The sequence below is a fragment of the Pongo abelii genome, chromosome 15 (genome assembly GCF_028885655.2).
Source record: "Pongo abelii isolate AG06213 chromosome 15, NHGRI_mPonAbe1-v2.0_pri, whole genome shotgun sequence".
NCBI lineage: Eukaryota > Metazoa > Chordata > Mammalia > Primates > Hominidae > Pongo > Pongo abelii.
The window spans coordinates 80451255-80474572 of NC_072000.2; the positions used below are offsets into that span (position 1 = coordinate 80451255).

Below are 23318 nucleotides of genomic sequence, written 5' to 3' on the forward strand. Positions count from 1 at the left end.
CTTTTCCCCAGTGTATGTTCTTGGCACCTTTGTTGAAAATGAGTTCACTCTGCATGTGTGGATTTGTTTCTGGGTTCTCTATTCTGTTCCATTAGTCTATGTGTCTGTTTTTATGCCACTTCAATGCTATTTCGGTTACTATAGCTCTGTAGTATAATTTGAAGCCAGGTAATGTTGTTCCTTCAGTTTTGTTCTTTTTGTTTAGGATAGCTTTGGCTATTCTGGGTCTCTTGTGGCTCCATATAAATTTTAGGATTCTTTTTTCTATTTCTGTGAAGAATGTCATGGGTATTTTGATAGGGATTGCATTGAATCTGTAGATTGGTTTGGGTAGTATGGTCGTTTTAACAATATTGATTCTTTCAATCCATGAACATGGAATATCTTTCCATTTTTTTGGTGTCTTCTTCAATTTCTTTCATCCATGTTTTATATTTTTCATTATAGAGATCTTTTATTTCTGTAAGTTAATTCCTGGTATTTAATTTTATTTGTGGCCACTATAAATGGGGTTAATTTTTACATTTCTTTTTCAGATTGTTCACTCTTGGCATATAGAAATGCTACTGATTTTTTTTGTGTTGATTTTTTATCTTGCAACTTTACTGAACTTGTTTATCACTACTAATAGTTTTGTGGTAGAGTCTTTAGGTTTTTCCAAATATAAGTTCATATCATCTACAAACAAGGATACTTTGACGTCTTCCTTTTCGGTTTGGATGCCCTTTATTTCCTTCTCTTGTCTGATTACTCTAGCTAGGACTTCCACTCCTAAATTGAGTAACAGTGGTGAAGGTGGGCATCCTTATCATGTTCCAGATCTTAGAAGAGAGGCCTTTCAGTTTTTCTCCATTCAGTATGAGAATGGGCCTGTCATATACGGCTTTTATTATGTTGAGGTATGTTCCTTCTATACCCAGTTCTTTGAGGATTTTTATTCTATGTAAAAAGATGAACTTTTCATTAGCTTTAAAAATGAGTGATTTTTGAAGGTGAACTGTTCCTTAAACTAGCTTGCCATTTGCAGACAGACAGTTTTCTCTCCTTAGGAGTGACTCTAAAGATCTTTGTTCCAAATCTAAAGCAGTCACTTCAGTTATTTTTTTGCCAACATTGGTTCTATTAAACATGCATGTATTTCTCAAAGTATTTTTTTTTTTCCCTAAAAGTACATTCCTGCCCCAAGGACATAGTGATCTGCCCAGTTTCCTAAGTAACACTGCAGTTTTAACAACTCGCCTGATCTTTCAGTTACCTGCAGTAAAAAAGAAAATAGAAATGTTGTGTTTATGCTTGGATAGAAAGAATCCTCTCTCCGTTAATTGTTAATTTCAGCATTCACCTTCACACTTGTAATAAGAATTTAGTGACTTTTTCTGAGATAAGAATTTTTTTAAAATTCTTATTTAAAAATAAAAATTTTTTGCTTTTAGTGCTCATTCTTCCAACTCTGCCCTGGCAAATGCCACCACAGTGGGGAAACTATAACACTCTTAGGGGAAGTACTGATCCCACACTTACGCTATGAAAGAAGCGTATACCCCAGGTTTCGCTGGCCTGAGTGAAGATTGTCCCTGAGGCCCTGATCAGATGAAACAGAAAAGGCATAGCCTGTCTTTTCTCTAATTGCATATATACTGGGGAACAGTATTTTTATCCAAATTTATATTCATTTAATCATTCTATTATTCTTTTTTTTTTTTTTTTTTTTTGAGACGGAGTCTCGCTCTGTTGCCCGGGCTGGAGTGCAGTGGCACAATCTCGGCTCACTGCAACCTCCGCCTCCCAGGTTCAGGCCATTCTCCTGCCTCAGCCTCCCGAGTAGCTGGGACTACAGGCGCCCGCCACCACGCCCGGCTAAATTTTTTGTATTTTTAGTAGAGACGGGGTTTCACTGTGTTAGCCAGGATGGTCTCGATCTCCTGACCTCGTGATCCGCCCGCCTCTGCCTCCCAAAGTGCTGGGATTACAGGTGTGAGCCACCGCGCCCGGCCTCTATTATTCTTTAGGTTGAATACTTAGATCTCTATTATTGACTAGGTTGGCTCTGGGAATTTGGTAGATTTTTCGTCTCAGTAATTTTCGAAGTAGGTAGGTGCTTATCAGAATTACCCAGGGAAAAATTTCAAAATAAATATGTTACTGATTCTGCTCCCACTCCTGCCCAGCCTACTAAATTAGGATCTTGATAGGGACATGTGTATTTAGTAAAAGCTCCTTATATAATTCTGATAACCATTTGCCACTCCAGTTGAGAATGAAGTTTTAACTTGGTGGAGACTTTAACTTATACTTAGCCTTTTATACAATATGCCTAATTGAAAGATCACTTCCCTTAACGTATTACATGGTTTGCAACCCAAGAACAACCATATACTACTCTTAAAAAAGAGTTCTGAAATATCTCGTTACTCTTTTACCCTTTCTACTTGTAGGGAGGGTCTCTGTGTTGGTGAGAAAGGGAAGCTCAGACTCTTTATCCTTGTTGTTACCGCATTTGTGCTTTTGTCCCTCTTTCAGTTTCCATTTTGAGAGTAAACAGTGATGCTTTCAAAGTAAAATAACACACATTAAATAAATAACACATTAAAAAGAAAAGGAGCCAAGGGGTTGTTAAGTACCCCTAAATGAAAATGGGGTTGGGGAGGTGGTCAACCTCCTTATTTTTCCTTCCCTTCTTTAATGTTTTATGTCTGCAATTGATGATCTGGAATTTGGGGATAAACAAAAAACTGGAACTGCCTCTTCAATAGGAAGCCGAAGCTGTAGCAGTTGTGGTAAGGTTCCCCAAATAATACAGGCAGCTCTGCCAACCCCACACGTAATATTCTTTACTTCTGAGCAGGGCTATGCTAATATTCTGAATGTGCCGTACCACATGACAGCTTCCATTTCCTGCCTCTAAATCCTCTTGCTCTAAGCACCCAACTTCCTTCTTCTTTTCCCCAGGCTTGTTCTCTTTTTCTTCCTCTTCCTTTTAAAATTTTATTTTATTTTAAAAAACTGACACATAATGATTATGCATATTTATGGGGTACACAGTGGCATTTCAATACATACAATATGTAGTGATCAAATCAGGGTTATTAGCATATCCATCTGCTCAAGCATTTATCATTTCTTTTTGTTAGAAGCATTCAATATCCTCCTTCTAGCTATTTGAAATTGTGTAATATATAATTGTTAACTATAGTCACCTTACAGTACTATAGAATGCTATAATTTATTCCTCCTATCTAGCTATAAGTTTATATCTTTTAACAAATCCTTCTCTATCCCTTCCTTCCCCTACCCCAGCCTGAAGTATCCTCTGTTCTACTTTTTACTTCTATGAGATCAACTTTTTTAAGCTTACACTTATGAGTGAGAACTCAATGTGTTTAACTTTCTGTTCCTGGCTTGTTTTCACTTAACCTAATATCCTCTAGTTCCATCCATGTTGCTGTGAATGACAGGACTTACTCTTTTTTTTTTTTTTTTTTAAACGCCTGAATAGTATTCCATTGTGTAGCAGGCTTGTTCTGGGTCCTCTTCCTTCTTTGTCCTCTAGGGTTCTTTCCAAGCAGATGGGGACTTCACATAGAAAAATAGATTTTCCCAAGCTGTAAACTCTAGCAGTACTAATGTTCACTTAAAACCAAGGAAGAAGCAAAATGTCTTACTGTCCTGTTATAACAGTTTGATCATTCCTCTTCTTCCCTCCCCAAGTCTTGTCTAGGAAGGGACATAGAGAAAAATGTCCTTATATATACTGACAGCGAAGATATGATGTTATTCTACCTCCTATGAAATAGCTCTCCAACCTCGAAATGGGTCTTAAGAGAAATGTTTTAAGAGGGAAGGATCATTTAAACTGAGTTTTAAAAACGAACATACCTTCTCTTCATTGATACCCTAGTTTCTTTGTTATTCATATTCTGTAACCTGAAAAGCTGCCCAGCTGCAGATAGGACTTGGCTATAAGATCCATCAAGGCAGAGATTGTCTCTTGTTTATCACTATATCCTTAGTGTTTAGTACAGTGCTTGGCAAGAGTAGGTGCTCAGTAAAAATTTAGTGAACAATGAAAGAAGCAACAGAACTGCTTAGTAGAAAGGAAGTAGTCCACAAAAGTACATACTTTTACAATAAAATAATTCACTTAAGTTTCATTACTTGATTTCCTTAGAAAGTCTTCAGTTCTTTCCTGTTATAACCAGAGGAATTTACAAAATCTGAAGGATTTAGGATATTCAAGGCAACAGTTAGAGGTAGGAATGGGGTGGTAGAAGTAGACCATTTACCACAGAGAGAAGTAATATGCTGGAGGCATAGCAGTCAAGGGTCACTTACTGTAGAGACAATTGACCTGAAGGCTTAACAATATCACCTAGAGGAGCAGGGTGGTGGAAGGACCACCTGAGCCATTGAACCCACAATAGCACCCTAAGATGTTGCGGTATAATAACCTGTGTGCGTAATAATAGGTAAGTAATACTTATTCTCAGTTTGCTAAAGTAAATAAGCATTTCTATTAAAAGTTGTTAAAAACTTTAACATTTTAGTGCATAAATGGTTTTTTTTTTTTAATTCCAAAATGACACTGTCATTCCTTGAAAGTGTGAGATGAGTAGTACTGACTAGATCCATAAAAGAGTTGATAATATGGGCCTTTTCCCATGTTACTGACATATATCAAACATGCAAAATGGTGAAAATGATGGATGGGGGCAAATAAAACGCAGTATTTGTGTAGTTCAGCTCAAGTCGATACTCCAAGAATTAGTATCTTAATATACTTCTTGAGTACTTATGCTTCTCATTTTGCATCTGTCTCGTGAAACTCAGCATATTGTAAACTGTGATCTTGAAGAAGCAATGTTTTTAATTAACTTTTTATTGAAGGATAAACATACAGGGAAGAGTACAAAGAAATATACACTTGATGAACAGTCACAAAGTTACAGTCAAGTAACAAGCATCCAGATGAAGAAAAAGAGCATTATCAGAAAGAACCCCAGAAGCTCCCTGTGCCTCTTTCTCTGCCTGTCTTCCCCCTCACCACTGCTATAGAGCGAGCGCCACCATCCTGATGTCTAACAGTAACATGGTTTAGCTTGAAGCAGTGGTGTTAACATTTTTTCTGAAAAGCGTTGGAGGTTCCTTTAATGAGCTTCAGATAAAGAGGAAAGAAGCATGACTATACACTGTTAGCCTTTGTTTGACTTTGTTTCTCCTTCTGAATCATGCCTGAGGATAAGGATGATTAAATAAGATCAGAGTGCTTGGATAGTCTCAGTTTGGGTATGTACTCAAGTCCCATGTTTGTGGAAAAGATGGATGCTCTATGTGTTCTACATTTCTCTGTTTTGAGGAGAAACACAATTTTGTAGTGTCACTTTATTTTCTGCTTGTGTCTGGACTTCAAAGGGAATTACCACCACTCCGTTCAGACTGAAGTCCTGTCTACCTTTGATGTTGTCATCTATGTTAATTTATTATTAAATCAGCATGCTGCTTAGACTTATTCGCAGGATTTATGCAAGGTATGAAAAAGGAAGTGTTTTCCCTACTTTACACATTTATAATTAGCTATTTAGAATTAACTATTTGGGCTTTCAGAATTAATTATTCATGAGGTATTTGACTTAATTTTCTGTACAGGACAGAGTGATCAATAAAAGGTGCTTTGGATGGAATTTTCCAAACCACTGGCTTTGTATTATAAATCTCAGCCTGTTACATTCTTTGCATTCCTAAAGAATTTCTTAGGATTTTAGTCAAATTCTTATATTTTCCTATTTATAAATTGAATTGACTCTTAAGCTTTTGCTATTTAGAGACGTGAAAGTGTGTGTGTGTGTGTGTGCGCGTGTGTATGTGTGTGTGCGCGTGCATGCATGCATCCTTTTCAACTGTGCAAGTTATTTTGGAGGCTGAGTCAAAAAATTTGTCCATTCAACAGCTGTCTTGTTGCCTTGCTAACCAGGTTTTCTTAGATTTGTCTGAGGTTCCAGTTTTAAGACTACTAAGGGTCTTGATCCTCAGCTGGGACTACTGATTAGGAGTTTATCTGGTATAATTTTATATGTTATTTACTTTGGCTAATTTTTTAAAATTGTGGTAAAATGTACATAATATAAAATTTACTATTTTAATCACTTTTAAGTGTTCAAGTGGCCATTTGATTTTTAGAACTTTTATTCATTCATAGCAGTTTTAATCAACAGCTAATTAGGATCGCCTGTGTGCCTTGAGCCAAGGTTGGTAGATCATTGGAAAATTATCAAAGAAGTGTAAATAAAGTTTCTGTTCTCAAGATCCCTGTTCTTAATTTCAAAGAGATTAAGCCTTCTTGTTTCATTAGAGAAGAAGATATATGCACACCAGTTAAACATTGCTTCATGGTAGATGAGGCCCCAAATGTTCAAGGAACACTTTGTGTAAAGGTGAGACTCATTTTGGTCTTTAATCAGAGGCAGGATCTGTCTAGTTTGAGAGGGACAAAATCTTCACATACATAAAGATTTTTATTTTACTTCTTAATTTGCATACAGTACAATACATTCTTGGGTAACAGTGGTGAACTAAAATAGCATACCAGCTAGTTCAGTGTTAATCTCATTGTCTTTCACAGAATCATTTGCTTTTAAAATAAGCTGAATATTCAGATGAAGGAACATATTGTCACATAATTAATATTTTTATTGTTTTGCCTGTAAAATAAAAAACATAATTAATATTTTTAAAAGTCACAGAAACTAAGCTAACTTAACTTGTGATGTAGACAGTATTAAAAATTCAGATTTACATGGCAGGAGGTTAAACTTCCTATTAAAATTCTATGCAAATATCTGTGTTCATACAGCATTAAACTTTTCAACGTATTACCTCTTGGGAGTAAGTATTTCATTAGTGAGTTTAGAGCAATTGTGGTTACAGATTTATGAAAAATAATTGTATAAAAATAAGCATGTAATGCAACACATATTTATTGAAATTAATCTTGAATCTCTGCTACACTGAAATCAGGTAAAAAGTTTAGAATGGGTGTGTATTGTGGATAACGAGTGAGTTATTATTAATTCTGAATAATGTTGTCCCAATGCTTAATGGCAAAAGATGGTTCCCATTTTGTTTATGTTTGTAATGGGTTAAGGATGTAATCTGGGCTACATGTAATGTCTTACAATAAGAATTAAAAAGTTCAAACCATTTTTCTTCTTCTTACATCTGCAGACAGGCAAATGTACATTGGGGACCACCATGTTCACGTGACATCAAGAGGAAGCGGAAACCAGTGGCCACAGCATCTTTGTCTAGCCCCAGTGCAGGTGATTACATGCAGTTATCATTTATTGAACATGTACCGTGTGTCAGGCACTAAATTATGTGTGGTGTTTTGTATACCTTTTCATGTAATGTTTGCGATAGTGTAGGTCATTTTATTCCCACTTTACATGGGAAAACTGAGACTACAAGAAATAATTAGCCTAGTTCTCACTGACTCTGAAGTCTGTGCTTTTTCACTGTTACATGGCTATCTAGAGTTGGAAACCCTATATTCCACTATCAGCAATCTCCAGTCATCTGAGCTTTTGTTTTAGCACAGACAGGAAATTAGGTCCATGTTAATGAAAGTCCAGGTGAAGTGGCAGTTCAGTCAGGCAGTCACATGGGGTTATTTACTTTCTTATTTTGCATACAGTACAGTACATTCTTACTGCTTTTATAAGTAGAATGCTAATATTTTACTGGTCATGACATTCCTAATTAAAAACAATTTTTTAGGCTAAAACTTTTCAGTTTTTTTTTTTTTTTTTTTTTTTAACAAAACTAATACTAATTGGTAGAAGCCAAAATAGTGCTTCTCTTTGGTGGGGAGCAGTGACCAAGAGAGGGCACGAAGAAGCCCTCTGGGCTGTTGGCAGTGCTCCATATGATGAACTTAGTGGGGGTGTGTGGCTGCTTACATAGGTAGAATCTGGAGCTGTGCACTTAGGATTGATGTCCTTCACTGTGTGTCTGTTATCCTTCAATGAAAAAAAGGGGAGAGTTATGTATTTATTAATATTTCAGTGAGAAAACTGGATATTGAAGATACCATTGAATATTTTATTTTCTTTAGAAAATACTACCTATTGTATAAATCAGAACAGTTGATAGCTGAATAGAGAGTAAACCTCACACAGATGGGGAGGAAGCCCTATCCTCTACCTTAACTTAGTAAGGTTAAGGGAAGTCTGCTTGATGGTGGTTCATACTGGACAATCTTCATCACAGGTCTGATGATTATAGTACTTTTTTTTTTCAGTGCTTTCCACATGGCCAGGCTCTGAACTGAGCAGTTTGTAAACATTATTTCACCTAATCTTTGCAACAGCCTTAATAAGGTAGATGCTGTTTTTATTCCCAATTTACACATGAGAAAACCAAGGCTTAAATCACTTCCCTGAGGTCACATCGTTGATAAACTGCACAGCCAAGATCAGACCAGTTTCCTTGTGACTCTAGAGCTGTCCTGCAGGTGTTCTTCTTTTTATATATAACAAGATCAAGTCCAGACTATGACTGCGCATCAAAACTCAGATCCTCATTCAGTCTGTGGTATTGGAAGCATTAAAAGAAAACCACCCCTCTTTTATCTTTTTGTTTTTTTTTTTTCTCCTTAATATCTAGCTTCTATTTTTAGCTTTTAATTGTTTGTAAGAGAGGAACCACTGGGAAGAGTTTAAAATCCTTGTTCCATATTCAGGTTGGGAAATGTACGTGTGTAGGGGTGGGTATTAAACAAGACTTGGGCATTAAACATTTCCCCTCCTGAGCCCAGCTCCTCTCCTCTCACTTGTTGACTAAGCCCTGCTTCACTGAGCATTTTCTTTTTTTCTACCCACAACCTGAGTGCCCCATGGAGGTGAAGGACATAGCCTGAGTCTGTGCCATCAGTCAGTAGAACAAATGGGCTTGCTCTGCCTAACATCGGGCCATCTCGGATTCCACCTCTTTTATAGGAATGAATGATGAAGAGAGGTGCGTTCCGCTTTGCCGCTGTATTAATACACATCAGGGGCCAGCTCCTGGCACTAAATCATGCTACTGCATACATCTGTTATCAGACTCTTCACCAGTATGATGAACAAGACTGCAGATAGAGGCTTCCTTGTGTCATTCGTTATAGGATTTTCCTAAAAGAATAAATAGCTCAGATCTCTGCCAACACTCTCCCCTGTCACTGTGATGAATTCAGCTTCTTTCTTAAACATGCAGCCACAAATCTTTTCCCTTTTTCCCCTCCCCCAGTGGTAGAAAGTTTTGAGTTGAAATTGACTGAATTTAAAGATACTAATAAGGCTAGAGAGGTGAAGAGCAGGAAGAAACAACATGTCTTTGTACTAATAGTAACAAAAGGCCAAGGAAAAAGACTGTAAATGACCATAGGATTGTTAAATAGACCCATCTTGAAAGTGTAGCACCTTTATTTTCTTTGTATCTTCATTCTCCCTCCTTTACAGCTTTCTAGCATGCAGGTGTCTAGTGCACAGAACCACACCCTGGATCTTAGTGAGCAAGCATGCTAACCTGCTTCTGAGACTTGATACACCAGAACAGGGATTTCCCTGCAAGTGTCTCCCTCATGCTGAAGTGAACTAGCTGAATATGCTTTTAAAGAATGTAGTCAGAAAAGAAAAAAAATGGATTATCTTCTCCAAAATTTGAGACTAAGTAGCTGTAAAAAACATAATAAACCCAGATGAAAACCAGACTTCATTTTCTTGAAATGATTTTCTTCATCAGAATGGTAGATCAGAGCCATTGGCATGCAGATTCCAATCCTTTAAAAAGTAAACACATGCCTTTTGATAAAGCGGAATTGAGGTGATCAGAAATTCTGTTGAGAACCCAGCTATTTGTGTGAGTATATTTTAGCTATCCCAAAAACTTTTTCTGACCTTTCTCTTTCTGGGATAGGATATGTGTGCTTAGAGTATCATTCAGAAGGGTACCTAATAGTTAATCTGTTAATTAGTTACATCAGGTTTCAAATACTGGGTCAGTGATATGAGAGTGAGAGAGAGAGAGAGAGAGAGATTTGAATTGTCAAATGTATTGTCAGATGCATTCACAAGAGCGGGACTGCTTATCTGTTTTGCTCACTACTGTGCCCCTAGCATCTAAATGAATACCTAGCCCATAGAATAAACCCACTGGTTATTTGTTGTAAGAATAAATTAATAGAATCTTAAAGTTGAAACAGAGTGATTCCTGATATATTGTAACCACATGGTTGGATTCAGTAGTTCCATTTTAGGATGTCCCTTTTCTCGGGAGTCATAGGGCAAATTCTTATTGCCCACTGTGTCTTTTTAAAGTTTAAATGTTTTTTTAAAATTCAACATGTTTCTTAGTAAATATTGAATGGGTATAAAAGAACATTTATAGCAGATACGTAAGGAGTAAATAAAATACAGCAAATATCCATGTACCTACCATTCACTTTAAGAAAAAGTTAAAATTTTCTTTTTTAAAAAGTTTAAAAGTTTTAAAAAGTTAAAATCTTTAAAAATCTTCATGCTGCTCTCCTCAGAGGTAAAAGTTATTCTGATTGTTTTTTTATCATTTGTCATTCTTTTGTTTTTTTCAAGTAGTTTTAGCAGACATATGTATCTTCAGCAATATATTGTCCAGTTTTGTGTTTTTGAACCTTGTATATATGAAATCAAAGTATGTCATATTTTTTGTTGCAGCTTTCACCGGGTTCTGTTTTTGAGATTCAGTTATGCTTTGCCTTGCCAAAATCTATGTTTTAACTGCCATGTATATGGTATTCTATTGTATGAATATGATTAATATGCTATATAATTAAATGTTCTTGATGAACATTTGGATTGTATTCCTGTTTTATGCTATTATGGAAAATACTGCACTGTTCTCTGAGAGAACAAATCAAACATTCTTTTAGGCCACTTCCTGCTCATTAGGATGGCTATATCAAAAAACAGAGAACATCAGGTGTTGGTGCGGATGTGGAGAAATTGGAACCCTTGCGTAGTGCTTGTAGGAAGGTAAAATTGTGCGTTGCTGTGGAAAACAGCATGTAAAAAACAGTTCCTCAAAAAATTAAACATAAAACTACCGTATGATCCAGCAGTTCTGTTTCTGTGCATGTACCCAAAAGAATGAAAAGCAGAGACTCAAAATAGATTTTTGCACACCTTTGTTTACAGCAGCATTATTTGCAGTCGCCAAGGTGGAAACAACATCCAGCAAGGTGGAAACATTGCTGGATGAATGGATGAACACAATGTGCTGTATATACACAATGGAATATTATGTATGGAATATTCCATTGAAAGCCTTTCTTATTCAGAATGAAACTCTGCCACGTGCTACAAATTGGATGAAGACATTTGCTAAGTCAAATAAGTTAGACACAAAAGGAGAAATATTGTGTGATTCCACTTTTATAAGCTACTAGAATAGTCAAATTCATAGAAACAGAAAGGAAAATAGTGGTTGCCAGGGGCTAGGGGAAGAGGGAAATGGGGGGAGTTATTGTTTAATGGGTACAGAGTTTCCATTTGAGATGATGAAAAAGTCCTGGTGATAAATAGTGGTGACAGTTACACAACAGTGTGAATGTACTTAATGCGACTGAACTGTACAGTTAAAAATGGATAAGATAGCAAATTTTATGTATATTTTATTATAATAAAAAATAGCAAAAAAAAAGTTTTTCTAGGGTAGTGCTTTTTTCACTGCAGTTTGGTGACCATGTAGGTATAGTTTTTTGAAATTTCTTACCAGTTAAATATGAGTGAGTATATGTGCCTGGGTTTGTTGTGAGTATGTGTGTATGAGAGAGAAAAAGAGAGAGATTTGAGTTGTCAAATGTATTTTCTGCTGCTGTGGTGAAGTTCCAAAATGTTTGAAAGCTGTTGCCCTCAAGAAACTCTTGTATATAGAGTTACAGCTTTCAAGATATTTTTACATTAGCCCACAATAAGAAATTCATGTTTGAATATGTGTGTTGGTTGTACATGTAAATCTGAAATAAATCCTGGGTGCACGCTGATACTTTCTATTTTTTTCATTGAGAAAAAAAAGTAATGGCCATGACCCACTAAATTGATTTTGTGACCCACAATTTGAAAATTACTGTTCTAGGTTACATTTCTGGGAGTGGAATTATTGGGTGACAGGGTAAAATCCAAACTTTTCTAGATTTTGCCATATTTTAGTATATATTTGTTCTCAGCAGAGTGGGTAGAGATGATGGTGGTTTGTGCCATTCCACTCAGGGGCATTTGGAAATGTGAAGTAAATGTTTGTTTGTCGCAATGACTGGGGAGTGTTCCTGGCATTCAGCAGATAGGATCCAGATCGGTAAGTGTTCTGAAGTATACAAGACAGCCCTGCACAAGCCATGTCTCCTGTCCAGAATGTCTTTAGTGATCTTATTGAAAAATATTGGGCCTGATTATACTCTTTTTCTACCATTTTCCTTGTTGTATAATATATATTTATTGGTAACACTGCCCTATCGGAGGCATGGGTTGTGGCAGGAAGAACGTGGGGTTTAGAGTCCAGTATCTGTGCTTGAATCTTGATATTTAACCAGCTCTGTTTTATCCCTGAACAATTTATCTGATCTCTCTATACCTTAGCTCCCTGATCTAGAAAGTGGAGATCACTATGAGTCATCTCTATGAGTATCTATGAGTAAGTGTTTGCATTAACAAGATCATGAGTATTCATTGTTTAAGTAATACACACATAAGTACTTAATAAGTGATTTTTACTACATTATGAATGTGTGCTACTGAATTTATTTATTTGTTCAATTGAACCCATTTTCTCAGATTAGGAAATACTATCTTATTTAAATCTTGTCTTTACTTTTTTGTAGAGAAAAAAGAGGTACCTTATGTGGCCACTTGGGTTACTAGGACATGAAGTATAAGGATTAAGAAAATTTTGTTTCTAAGTATCTCTCATTCTAATTTGTCTTATTCTAATTTATCTCCCCTTGATGTTTTTGCTCCTCTCTATTGTCACCTTACTAGTTCACATGGATGCAGTGGAGCCAACCACACCAGCATCACAAGCCCCCAAGTCACCCAGCTCTGAGTGGTTGGTGAGGACCTCTGCAGCAGAGAAAGCCACAGACGCAACTACTGCTACATTTTTTAAAATGCCACAAGAAAAGAGCCCTGGATACAGCTAGAAAGCAAGACTTCACCCTCCAGGAGCTGACTGGGTGTTGCTGAAGCAAATGTTGGACTTTGTGTTAGATAGTCTTGCATATCTTAATCGACATTCCCAGTCCTTTCACCACCAGAACCAACTCCTCTTTCAAACACAGCAGTGGATTCTTTCTCTCAGAAGATCATGTTGTGGGAATCTTTTTTTTTAATAGTAAAATATTGAGGCAGCAATTTTTTACAAAAAGGTCATCCTCTGCTTTATTTGTTACCTTGTTATTGCTGTCTCAACATTTACTACAGCTCCATTTACGGAGCTGTTGCTTTTTTGCAGTTGTCTTTGTTCTTGAAAAACCAGTAACTGCTTCTGTATACCTTTTGTGTAGAGCTTTTAATATCATTTGAGGAAGTTCCAAATTTGTAGCCAGTTCCAAACAAATTTAAATACTGAGTTGAGGCCTGTATGGAATTGTGTTCGTAGGAGATAAGGCTTGCCTTTGAGCCTACTCTTGATTCACGCAGAGTGCCAATAAGATAAATCAACCAAGTTTTGGGGCCTCAAAAGAGACACCAGCAACTGGGCCTTGAGAACTTCCATTTTTTTGCAGATTGTCTGCAGAAACTCAGACAGCTCATCATCAGCAGCAGCTGTATTGTATTTTACCTCATCTTCAGAGTTTATGTTCTACTGAAAGAGGACGTGTGTATATATACACACACACACACAGATTGATGTAATGGAGAAGATGGTTTAGGTGTACAGCAAATTTAAAATAGTCAGTGGATTGTGTCTTACTACTTCATATCCCAGTGTGAGCCTTTATGTCCTAAGCAGGACTTTATTGTTAGTATTATAGGTTAATAACCTGCAGCAGAAATTCATACTCTATTATAATAATGGCTTCTTGGGGCCATGCTTTGGGGAGGTAAAATGTCTTTTTGACATGGCTTTATACTTGGCGTGTTTATGATGGCTCAGCTGCATGTGGAGTTATATATACAGTCGTGCCTGAAGTTGGATGCTACTTTGTCAAAATGAGAAATAAGTGATGGCCTGGAGCTGCTGGAGAGAAGCCACGCTTTCTAGAAAGTATTATCAGGAGTGTCTGTCATTCATTCAGGGGCCTGGCTGACAGAAGGGCTCTTTTTTTCATACCAATGAGTGTGTTTACTCTGAAATACATAGAAGCTCTTGGTGAAGTGCTTCCTGCTCTGGTCACATTGTAGAGGGACTCCCACTCATGCACCTACTTATTTTCTGTCTTAAATAGGTGCTGAATGGGGCAGCAACTCCTTCCCCCAAAGTGCGATTGCCCCTGTTTCCCATACGAAGTGTAATGATGGGTTGCTTTATCATATTCCCTTTTAAAATTATAGTCCTTATCAATGGAAACTCCAGATTTCTTTATCGAAGGGAGGTGAGTGGGCATGAATCTAGTTGGAAAAGGGGACTTGAAGCTAAGTTTACATGGCACTTTAAGACTGAGAACATGTCAATTGTTCATAATCAGGAATATGGTAGAGGGAGAGCAGGTGGAGATGATGGGATGGGAAGGTGCTGAAACCAGCCCAGCATGCCCGTGAGTCGCCTCTGGTTCTCACACAGCAGTGTGTGTGCTCACAGGGACGTTCCACCCCTGGTTCTCATGCAGTAGTGTGGGAGAGTGCTGAAGCTGGCGCACCATGCCTCTTAGTTGCCTCTGGTTCTCATGCAGCAGTGTGTGTGCTTACAGGGTTGGAGATGATGGGATGGGAGAGTGCTGAAGCTGGCCCAGCATGCCTCTGAGTCACCCCTGGCTCTCATGCAGCAGTGTGTGTGCTTACAGGGACTTCCCAGGCTGCACTTCCCTTCCCTGTGGGCTGCACCCATAGAAGTATAGAAAATATAATGTCTGTTGAATATAAAATGGTACCACTGAATTGTTTTAGTGATGAGGTTAGATTTTGTTGTCATGTGCATTGTCACCATAGTGACCCATGGCATATATTTTTAACATACTTGGTTGGGTTTGAGAGAAATCTGTGGACATAATTTTTTGTTTGTGTCAAGCTCTATGACTCATGCAGTGATTGGTCCCATGGTCATGGCCTATTAGTGAAAACCTCCAAAGGTCAGGTGGCCAAGGTGTTCCCACATTTTTTCTATATAACTTGTTGCCTAATAGTCCGCCTTTCTACCTATGATTAAAAATAATTTTTATATACAACATTATTTACATTTCAAACATCTCTACGAAGTCATGCCATTTTAAGGAGATGAAAACAGCCACAGAGTTGAGTGACTTGCTCCAAATCACATAACTAAGCCAGGACTAGAATCCCAGACTTTCAGATTTTCTCTGCCCTGGGTTATAATCTCTTGTTTTTCAGTGATAGAACTGAGTCAGTCTGAGATGCTTATTTATGAAACAGTATACCATGAATATTTATTATCTTTCTTGGGCATGCTTTTCTACACATTTTGAATACTTTCAACAGGGATTACCCAAGAATGCAACATCTACCTGTAATAAATGGGGAGAAAATTAATTGCCTGAGAGAATAGAATATTAAGCACACAAATACTTTCCAACACAGGGTTGTAAATTGTGCTCCTCATTTTAAGGTGCTGTATGTGCATGTTTAAGGAATTATTAATCGACGTATTCTGCTTGCTTTCTGTATTAACCAATTCCAGAGGATAGCCTTAGAAATGAGTGTATTTTGAATCTTGAAGTTTCTTTATATGCGGCACAGTGTATAATGTCATAAGTTAAGAAAAATCTATTATCTTTCAAAGAAGTTACGTAGTTTCAAAAATCAGGTTTTGTAATCAGTGAAAAAACTCTGAAATGTGACTTTGAGGATGATCCTTGAGCTCATGTATTTGATCTGCTCAAAAGTAATAACTGAAGCTGAGTTAAACAGTTTTTATTTATTTCAGGGTTCTGATTTTTCCCAGCTGGCTACACAAATGGCCTGTCTGAATCCTAATTTTGTGTGTTTTCCACGATGGGCAGAAGTCAGAACATTATCTGCTTCTGTGAGGATCATTAATAAAAAGTTAGTTTTAATTATGAGTTTAAGGGAATTTTAGATTATTTTTCAGATGCAGTATTTTAAAGGAACAAAACTCTTTCTTGTGTTGCCTTTTGTTGTTGTTGTTGTTGTTGTTGTTGTTTCCTAGAGAAAGGTTCTTGATCTGTCACTCAGGCTAGAGTGCAGTGATGTGTTCATAGCTCACTGTAACCTTGAACTCGTAAGCTCAAGTCATCCTCCTGCCTCAGCCTCGTGAGTTGTGAGGACTGTGGAAGTGTGCCACCACGCCTGGCTAATTTTTTAAGTTTTTGGAGAGATGGGGTCTTGCTCTGTTGCTTATGCTGGTCTTGAACTCGAACCTCAAGGAATCTTCCTGCCTCAGCCTCCCCAGGTGTTGTAATAATAGGTGCGAGCCACCATGCCCGGCCTTCTGTTGTCTCTTGGTAAGAAATAATAAAAAGAAATTAGTAGCTTGTTTACCTGGTACCAGATTTGGAGGGGGCTGAGTATAATTTTTACTGAGTGGTGTGTGGTTGGAAAATAGGCCACATTTAGCCTTGAATTGTTTAGAAATCAAATGCGATTCGAAATTTAAGAGGACATTGCTGGGCTATGAAATAGGCTACTAACAAGGCTATTTTTGTAGCAAAATGGCCAAAAGCTGAAATAAATCATCTTAGTCTATGATGCTTGTAGCATCCTTTATTAAGTAAAGCACAACACCTTGGATAAGTGACTAGTTATGACTTCCAAATAGATTGATAATAGCCTTGCATTTTGGAGTTAGAGACACTGTAGCTGTATCTATATACCTATAATATAGCCTGGGAAGTTCTGTTGCTGCAGAGTTATCATTAAAGTCACTTGGAATTGAAAAAGATACAGTGTTGAGACAAAGGAACTAGGCTGGCACAGTCATTGCTGATGCGATGGGTTCTCCACTTTGGCTCCAGGCGAAGGCTCCTGATGGTGATGCATGATTGATTTCAGGCCTTTGTTTCATTTTGGCTTCATTACTGTGGTTCTGAGCCACACAGGTTTTTCCCCCTGGGGAGAAGACTATGTAAAAATCTCAGCATTAGAAGCTGTGTTCAGTGCCCTATATGTCTTGTGAACCTTATCTGAGCTGGGCTGAGAGCAGAGTGGCTTACTCTAGCAGCTGTGGATGCAGTCTAGTTGGAGGCATGGCTTGGAGGACGTCATGGTTCATGCGATGGTTGGAGGGATGGTAACGGCAGTTAGCTCTTGTCAGCTGCTTCCCTCTGCTAGTGCTTGAGCTGCCAATTTTATTTGTCAGTATTTCCTTATCTCCCACTCCTGTTGTGAAAGGTCACAGAGTTACTGTCACTGGCAACAATTTCTCCCCTTAGAAGAAAACTGGTACAGAGGGAACAGGTGAGGAAAATGGTTGAGTTCCATCACTCAGAACTAAATGTAAGTGGCACAGAGATGCTTTCTCCTATGTTAACGTCTCTAAAAGATGAACATCAAATGCCCGGAAACAGCAACATCAAAAAGAAGGAAGATGAGAAGTATTGTTGAAGAGTATGGACTACAGGGTTTTTAGCAAGTCCAGCAAAACAAACTTATGGCCAAAAGAAGAAATTTTTCTATGACTGCAAGTAGACATCATAAATGCTTGGTAAAATTGCCAGATTTAGGGAATAAAAAAATTTTAAAGTACAGTATTGAAGAATGGGGCATGTCCTGAAGACATTCAGCAAAGAAGCAATCTTGGCAAGGTGGAGAAGTGGGAAGCAACGGGGAGAGAAAGGGAGATGCCTAGAGCAGGAATTCTCAATGTGTGGTCCCTAGGCCAACAGCATCAGCACATCTTGCCCTCACCAGACCTACTGAATCCGAAACTCCCAGCGCAAGGCCCAGCAGTCTTTCAACAAGCCCTCCAGGGGGCTTTGGTGCATGCTCAAGTTTGAGAACCATGGGCTTTGCCACAGTTAAAAAGATGTTTTAATGGACTGGTTTCCTCCTAAGCTCTGAGGTGCTCTCATATTCCCTCCATAAGTAAAGAGATTTTTTTTGTATAATTCTTTGCAGAAACTGTTAATGTCTTTATTTCTCATATTTTTCCCCCTACAAGCTCCTGAAAGATCTTTTTGAAAAATTGACAAAGGATGCTATCAAGGGCTATGTTTGGGTGGATGGAAATAACCTTTTGAAAATGGATAAAGCCTGGGTGTGGTGACTCACGTCCATAATCCCAACACTTTGGGAGGCCAGGGCAGGAGGATTGCTTTATCGCAGGAGTTGAAGACCAGCCTATGCAACATAGTGAGACCTTGTCTCTACAAAAAATTTTAAAAATTAGCTGGCTGTGGTGGTGCATGCCTGTGGTCCCAGCTACTTGGGAGGCAGAGGCGGGAGGATCACTCGAGCCCAGGAGGTTGAGGGTGCAGTGAGCCATGATCTGGCCACTGCACTCCAGCCTGGGTGACAGAGTGAGACCCTGTATCAAAAAATAGATAATAAAAATGGATAAAAATATAACAATGAATTGTTAGTCTACAAATGGTAGTCATTTTTCACAATTGGCAGTAAAAATATGATTTGTGTAAGGTATGAGTTTACCATATTTGTTCATTAGATGTTAGTTTCAAGGGAAAGTATCATGTATTTTCCAGCATGATAATGATGAACCATTTAAAGTACGGCTCATAAAAATGAAAAAAAAAAAAGGAAGATAAAACCACCTTGGGTACATAGGTATGTAATAAATACCTGTTGAGTTATTGGTAATCTCTTGCTAGAACTGAATCTCAGTACTTCAGAGCATGTAAAAATCAATTTTCTGTGATCCCACTTAATCACACCGTGTTTTCTTTTTTTAGATTTCAACTGGCAATTCTGCAGGGGTTGGAGACCAATAGCAATGTCATGCTTTTTTGTTGTTGTTACTGTCTGACTCATGGATTCAGCATTTCAGAATATGGTACTCTAATCTTAAGGCTTTGAAAAGAAACCATGGTCATTTTTTCTTCATGTTTTACTTGTATTAATTGGGCTGGGTCCTAACTGGTTGCCGGAGCCCAGAAATCCAAGTTCTGTCTTTTCAGGGAATATGCATAGCTAAAGAGTTCATTGTGTTTGCAAAGGTATACTAGGAGTTCTCATTTCCTCACACACTCATGTCTGTAGGCTGTTAAGCTCTCATTTCAATTTTTGCAGTCTTTTAAAACACCACACAACTTTTCCATCTTGAAGACCAGTTAAAACTACCTCTGGCCAAAAATGTTAGTGTTACTAGATATTATCAAGGTGTGAGACTGAAAAGTTAGAAGGCTTTAAGATGTAAATTATATAAGTTAACGTTTTCTTTCTCTAAAAGTTCTGACCCTTGCTGCCCCCTCATTCAGATGTTCTTAATTGAAAGGGGAAAGAAAATATCAGAGAACTTAAAGATGGCCTTCATAACTTTGACTCAAAATCAACACATTTCATTATGTATAGGTCCTACACCTTGCTTCCTCAAGCGGGCCATGAAAAAAAATCTCATGACCATGCAAACTGATGCCACCCCAAAATCATGGTAACGATTTGAATTGCTCTCAGTATTGATCTCAAACTCCCTCCTGTTGTCAGCAGCTTATTGCAAACTGGCCATTCTAAACCCTTTTACCCCCACCTTCTCTCAATCTCAGCAGTTAATCTCAGCCCTCCCCCACCACATAACAGCCTCTGGCAGAACTTGCCACTTAGACACCCATACACACACCCTTCCTTACCTTCTTGCCAGTGCCTGTCCTGCCCAAGACAAATCCCTTTTCCTGTGCCCTAGGACCTCTCCCTTGATAAATGACTTGATCTAGCTACAGCCTCACACTCCTGGCACATACAGCTTTGTATTTAAACATGTTCAGATACTCCTGCTTCAAACAAAAGACCTTTCCTCAACCCTTTGAAAGCCTGAGTACCACTAAAGTATACTGCCCTTATCTGCACTCTGTCCATTCTGCAGTCCACTGAGGCAGTGGTTTTTAACCCTGGCTGCATGTTAGGGTCACCTGGGAAGCTTTAAAAAGTCCTAATTCCTGGGCTGGACCACAGACCAATTAAATCAGCATGGGGAGGTGGGGATGGGTTTCAGTCGTTAAAAAGAAGTGTAGCTGAGGCTGAGAACCACCACTCTAAAACCTGGCTGCTACCCTTGCTACCATTAAAACTGTTCTTGCTGGATTCACCAGTGACTTCTACTGTCAAAATTTAGCCCATAGGTTGATTTTTATGATACTGATGCTATATAGCCACTTCCTTCTTTGGAATGTTCCCTTTCCTGACCCTACTTTCCTAATTTTTCTCCCACTTCTTTGCTCTTTCTCACTTTGTCTGGAGTTGTTTGGTAGGTCAGTCTAGCAGACTGGATGCCGGTCTCTGCCGCCACCTCCGTTACTTTAGTGAACACCTGTATGCCAGTGAGTTCCTTTGCCATACCATCTTAATGCACCAACTTAAAAGCACAGATTAGAGTGAAGCATTCACATTTATTACTGCAGGCTTCTAGGAAAGCATATTAAAGGTCTCTGGTCCTTCTCTCACCTTCCTTGTTCCTCCTCCAAGCCCAGTGAGGTAGGAGGAATTGCTAATTAGATTAGTGAGATTCTAAGGTGGGTCACTCCTGTTTACTTATGAGTTGCTATTTATGAAAAGATGGCCTGGACTGTGTTCCCTTTTCTGCTTTCTCCTCTTCAGGGTCTTGGACTGGTAAGGGGGCCTGTGCCCAAAAGGGGCTCCTCCACCTAATGCTGTCTTTAATCTGTGGCTTTCTGCTGCTGGTTAATTTTTAAATTTCGCTTCCTCAAGCCTTTTTGGCCTTGAACTTCATGTTGATTTTTATCAAAGAACTTTTTATTGGGGCATCAGTACTAGCCCTATGAATACAGTGAAACTTGGGGTTCCACTTTCATCAGAAGTGACCCTGTGTGTTCCTGATGTCTTTGAATCACTAGTTTCTGATTCAAAATACGGGGTAGGTGGATCTGATTAGTAGTCATATGCCTGTGTCCTGGCTAGGAAGTCAGAATGAGGTTATCTGGAAAGTTGAGCTTCCTCACACATGGGAAGGTACTTCAGATGCTGGACAGCCAATAAGAATAACAAAGGTCCACCAGAACCATTGCCCCAGTCACTGATTGAACAAACATTTACTGAACACTGATGAAGTGAAGTCCTCCTCAGGGACCTCTTAGGGAAGAGGGTAACTGTTGTAAAGCAGGATACTCCTGGGCCCCTTAGATATACTATCCTGGAGACTATTAGGCACCTGTCCAGAGTACCTAATAATAATAATGGCAAATATGTACTTGGTGGTCTGCCATTTGGAAACATCTCACTTATTCAACAACTCTAAAGGTAGGTACTTTTATCTCCATTTTAAAACAATGAAATATGCTTGTAGTTACAGACAAACTTGCTCAAGTCACATATCTATTAAGTGTCAGTCAAGATTCAGATTCAAGTCTTTGATGTTAAAGAGTGTCTGTTCCCAACCAATACCTCTGCTGCCTCTTTTTACAAACTGAACTGTTGGAGGGCATGTACATATGCATAAGCTGTGGGCCACTGGGCCATGGGCCAGTGTCTGATGAGACCTCTTTATTGACTTGTTTGTCCTGGTGGGCTGTTTCTCTACCAGGCAACTGTGAATGGGCTCATCCCTTCTCTGTGTGTACATCATTGAAAGGAGATAGCCGGTTTCTGTGACATCCTCTTATAACAACCTAGTTTTGTTCTTGAGAGTGACCAGAGCAAGAGAAAAGTCAATGAAATTTTGCAGATCTTGCAAACCTATGGCAATAAGAAGGTATCGTCCTTTGTGTACCAAGGCACAACTGATTCCTAAGCGAGGAGGATATGTGTTCTGAGATGTTAATGTTAGTGATAGACTGTTTTCAACACCTCGGTAAACATTTCTTTGACTGTTAGCAAAAGCTGCCTTAACAGTCTTGGGTTTTAGAAATGCCCCTTCATTCATTAGCTGTGTATAGAACACATCTTATGCCAAGCACTCTGCTAGGAGCTGGGTATATAGAGAAGAACGGCATTCCTGCTCTCATGATGTTCATGGTCTTCTGTGGAAGAGACCAGAAAAACAAGTATTACAATGTAGAATGAAATAAGAATGACAGGGTATTTTGGCAGCAAGGAGGAGGGTACTTTAACTCAAACTGGGCAGTGGAAGAAGTAAAAAAAAAAAACTGAATGAAATCCTGAAGTATGAGCAGGAGTTAAGAAGAGTGGATGAAGCCCTCCAAGGGTAAGAGCATGGTTTGTGCAGAGCACTGCAAGTGTTTTAATATGGCCCACATGTAAAGCTTACAGAGGAACAAAGAGAGGAAGGCAAGAGACCGGAAGTGAAGGGTCCTGTATATACTGGCTTACTTGTTGAGTGGAGAACTATTGCAGTATTCCTCTGCTAAGCTCAGGGTGCATTCATGGAAACCCTACTGCAACTGGCCCATTGTGTATACAAAGCTGGAACTGAGATGTGAACAGATTTGCATTGCCTTGATCACCTTCCGGAGGAAATACAGCTAGGCCCACTTATTGGCGGGAGCTACTGACATGTTAAAACTAGGTTAAACTGAATTGGAAGTAATGCTTTATTTGGAATCATGGCTGACTGATTCCATTACATGTTCTAGCATAATACCAGTCTGAGGTTATTCCCCTTGAACCACCGACTTAGTAGAGTTTAATGCACAATGTGATGGACTTAGTTCCTTGTACTGGTCTTCAGTGACGAAGTTGTTCAACTACCAGTTAAGTTTTTTGGGCTTTGTTTCTCAGTAGTGACAATAAATTTGTGTTGATCTGTTTACACCTTTTGGACTGAACACCTTAGCAATCTTTGATATTTTAAGCCTACAGAAAGTGCCCATGGGATAAAACCAATCTGCTGGCTCACACTAAGTTCTGATCCCATGATTTTGGTCTCATTAATACCGTGCTATAAATAAAGTTAGCTAAACCTTTTGAAACTGCATAAAAGTGAATTAATTGTGAGTTTTGGGCCAACATTTTTCCTGAACAGCTTCTGACTGTCCAGCATTTTAAATTAGGCAATGCAGTCTAGCTTTTGTACATAGAAATAAGAAAGTGACTTTT

At 38.5% G+C, this 23318-nt stretch overlaps 1 protein-coding gene across 11 annotated transcripts in view; it reads left to right on the forward strand.

The window, feature by feature from the left end:
* Nucleotides 1-22434, forward strand: part of GPATCH2L (G-patch domain containing 2 like) — a 59781-nt gene extending 37347 nt beyond the window's left edge. For 3 of the 11 annotated variants that reach the window (XM_002824961.5, XM_054530854.2, XM_054530855.2), the window contains 2 exons: nucleotides 7219-7313; nucleotides 13044-22434. In XM_002824961.5, the coding sequence (XP_002825007.1) occupies nucleotides 7219-7313; nucleotides 13044-13204 (256 nt within the window). In that variant the 3' untranslated portion in view covers nucleotides 13205-22434. Of the gene's footprint in view, nucleotides 1-2753; nucleotides 5685-7218; nucleotides 7314-9491; nucleotides 10860-12644; nucleotides 12700-13043 lie in introns of those variants that run through there. The other 8 variants (XM_063715645.1, XM_024231589.3, XM_054530856.2 and 5 more) reach the window with 5 other exon arrangements.
* The last annotated feature ends 884 nt before the right edge of the window (nucleotides 22435-23318 follow it).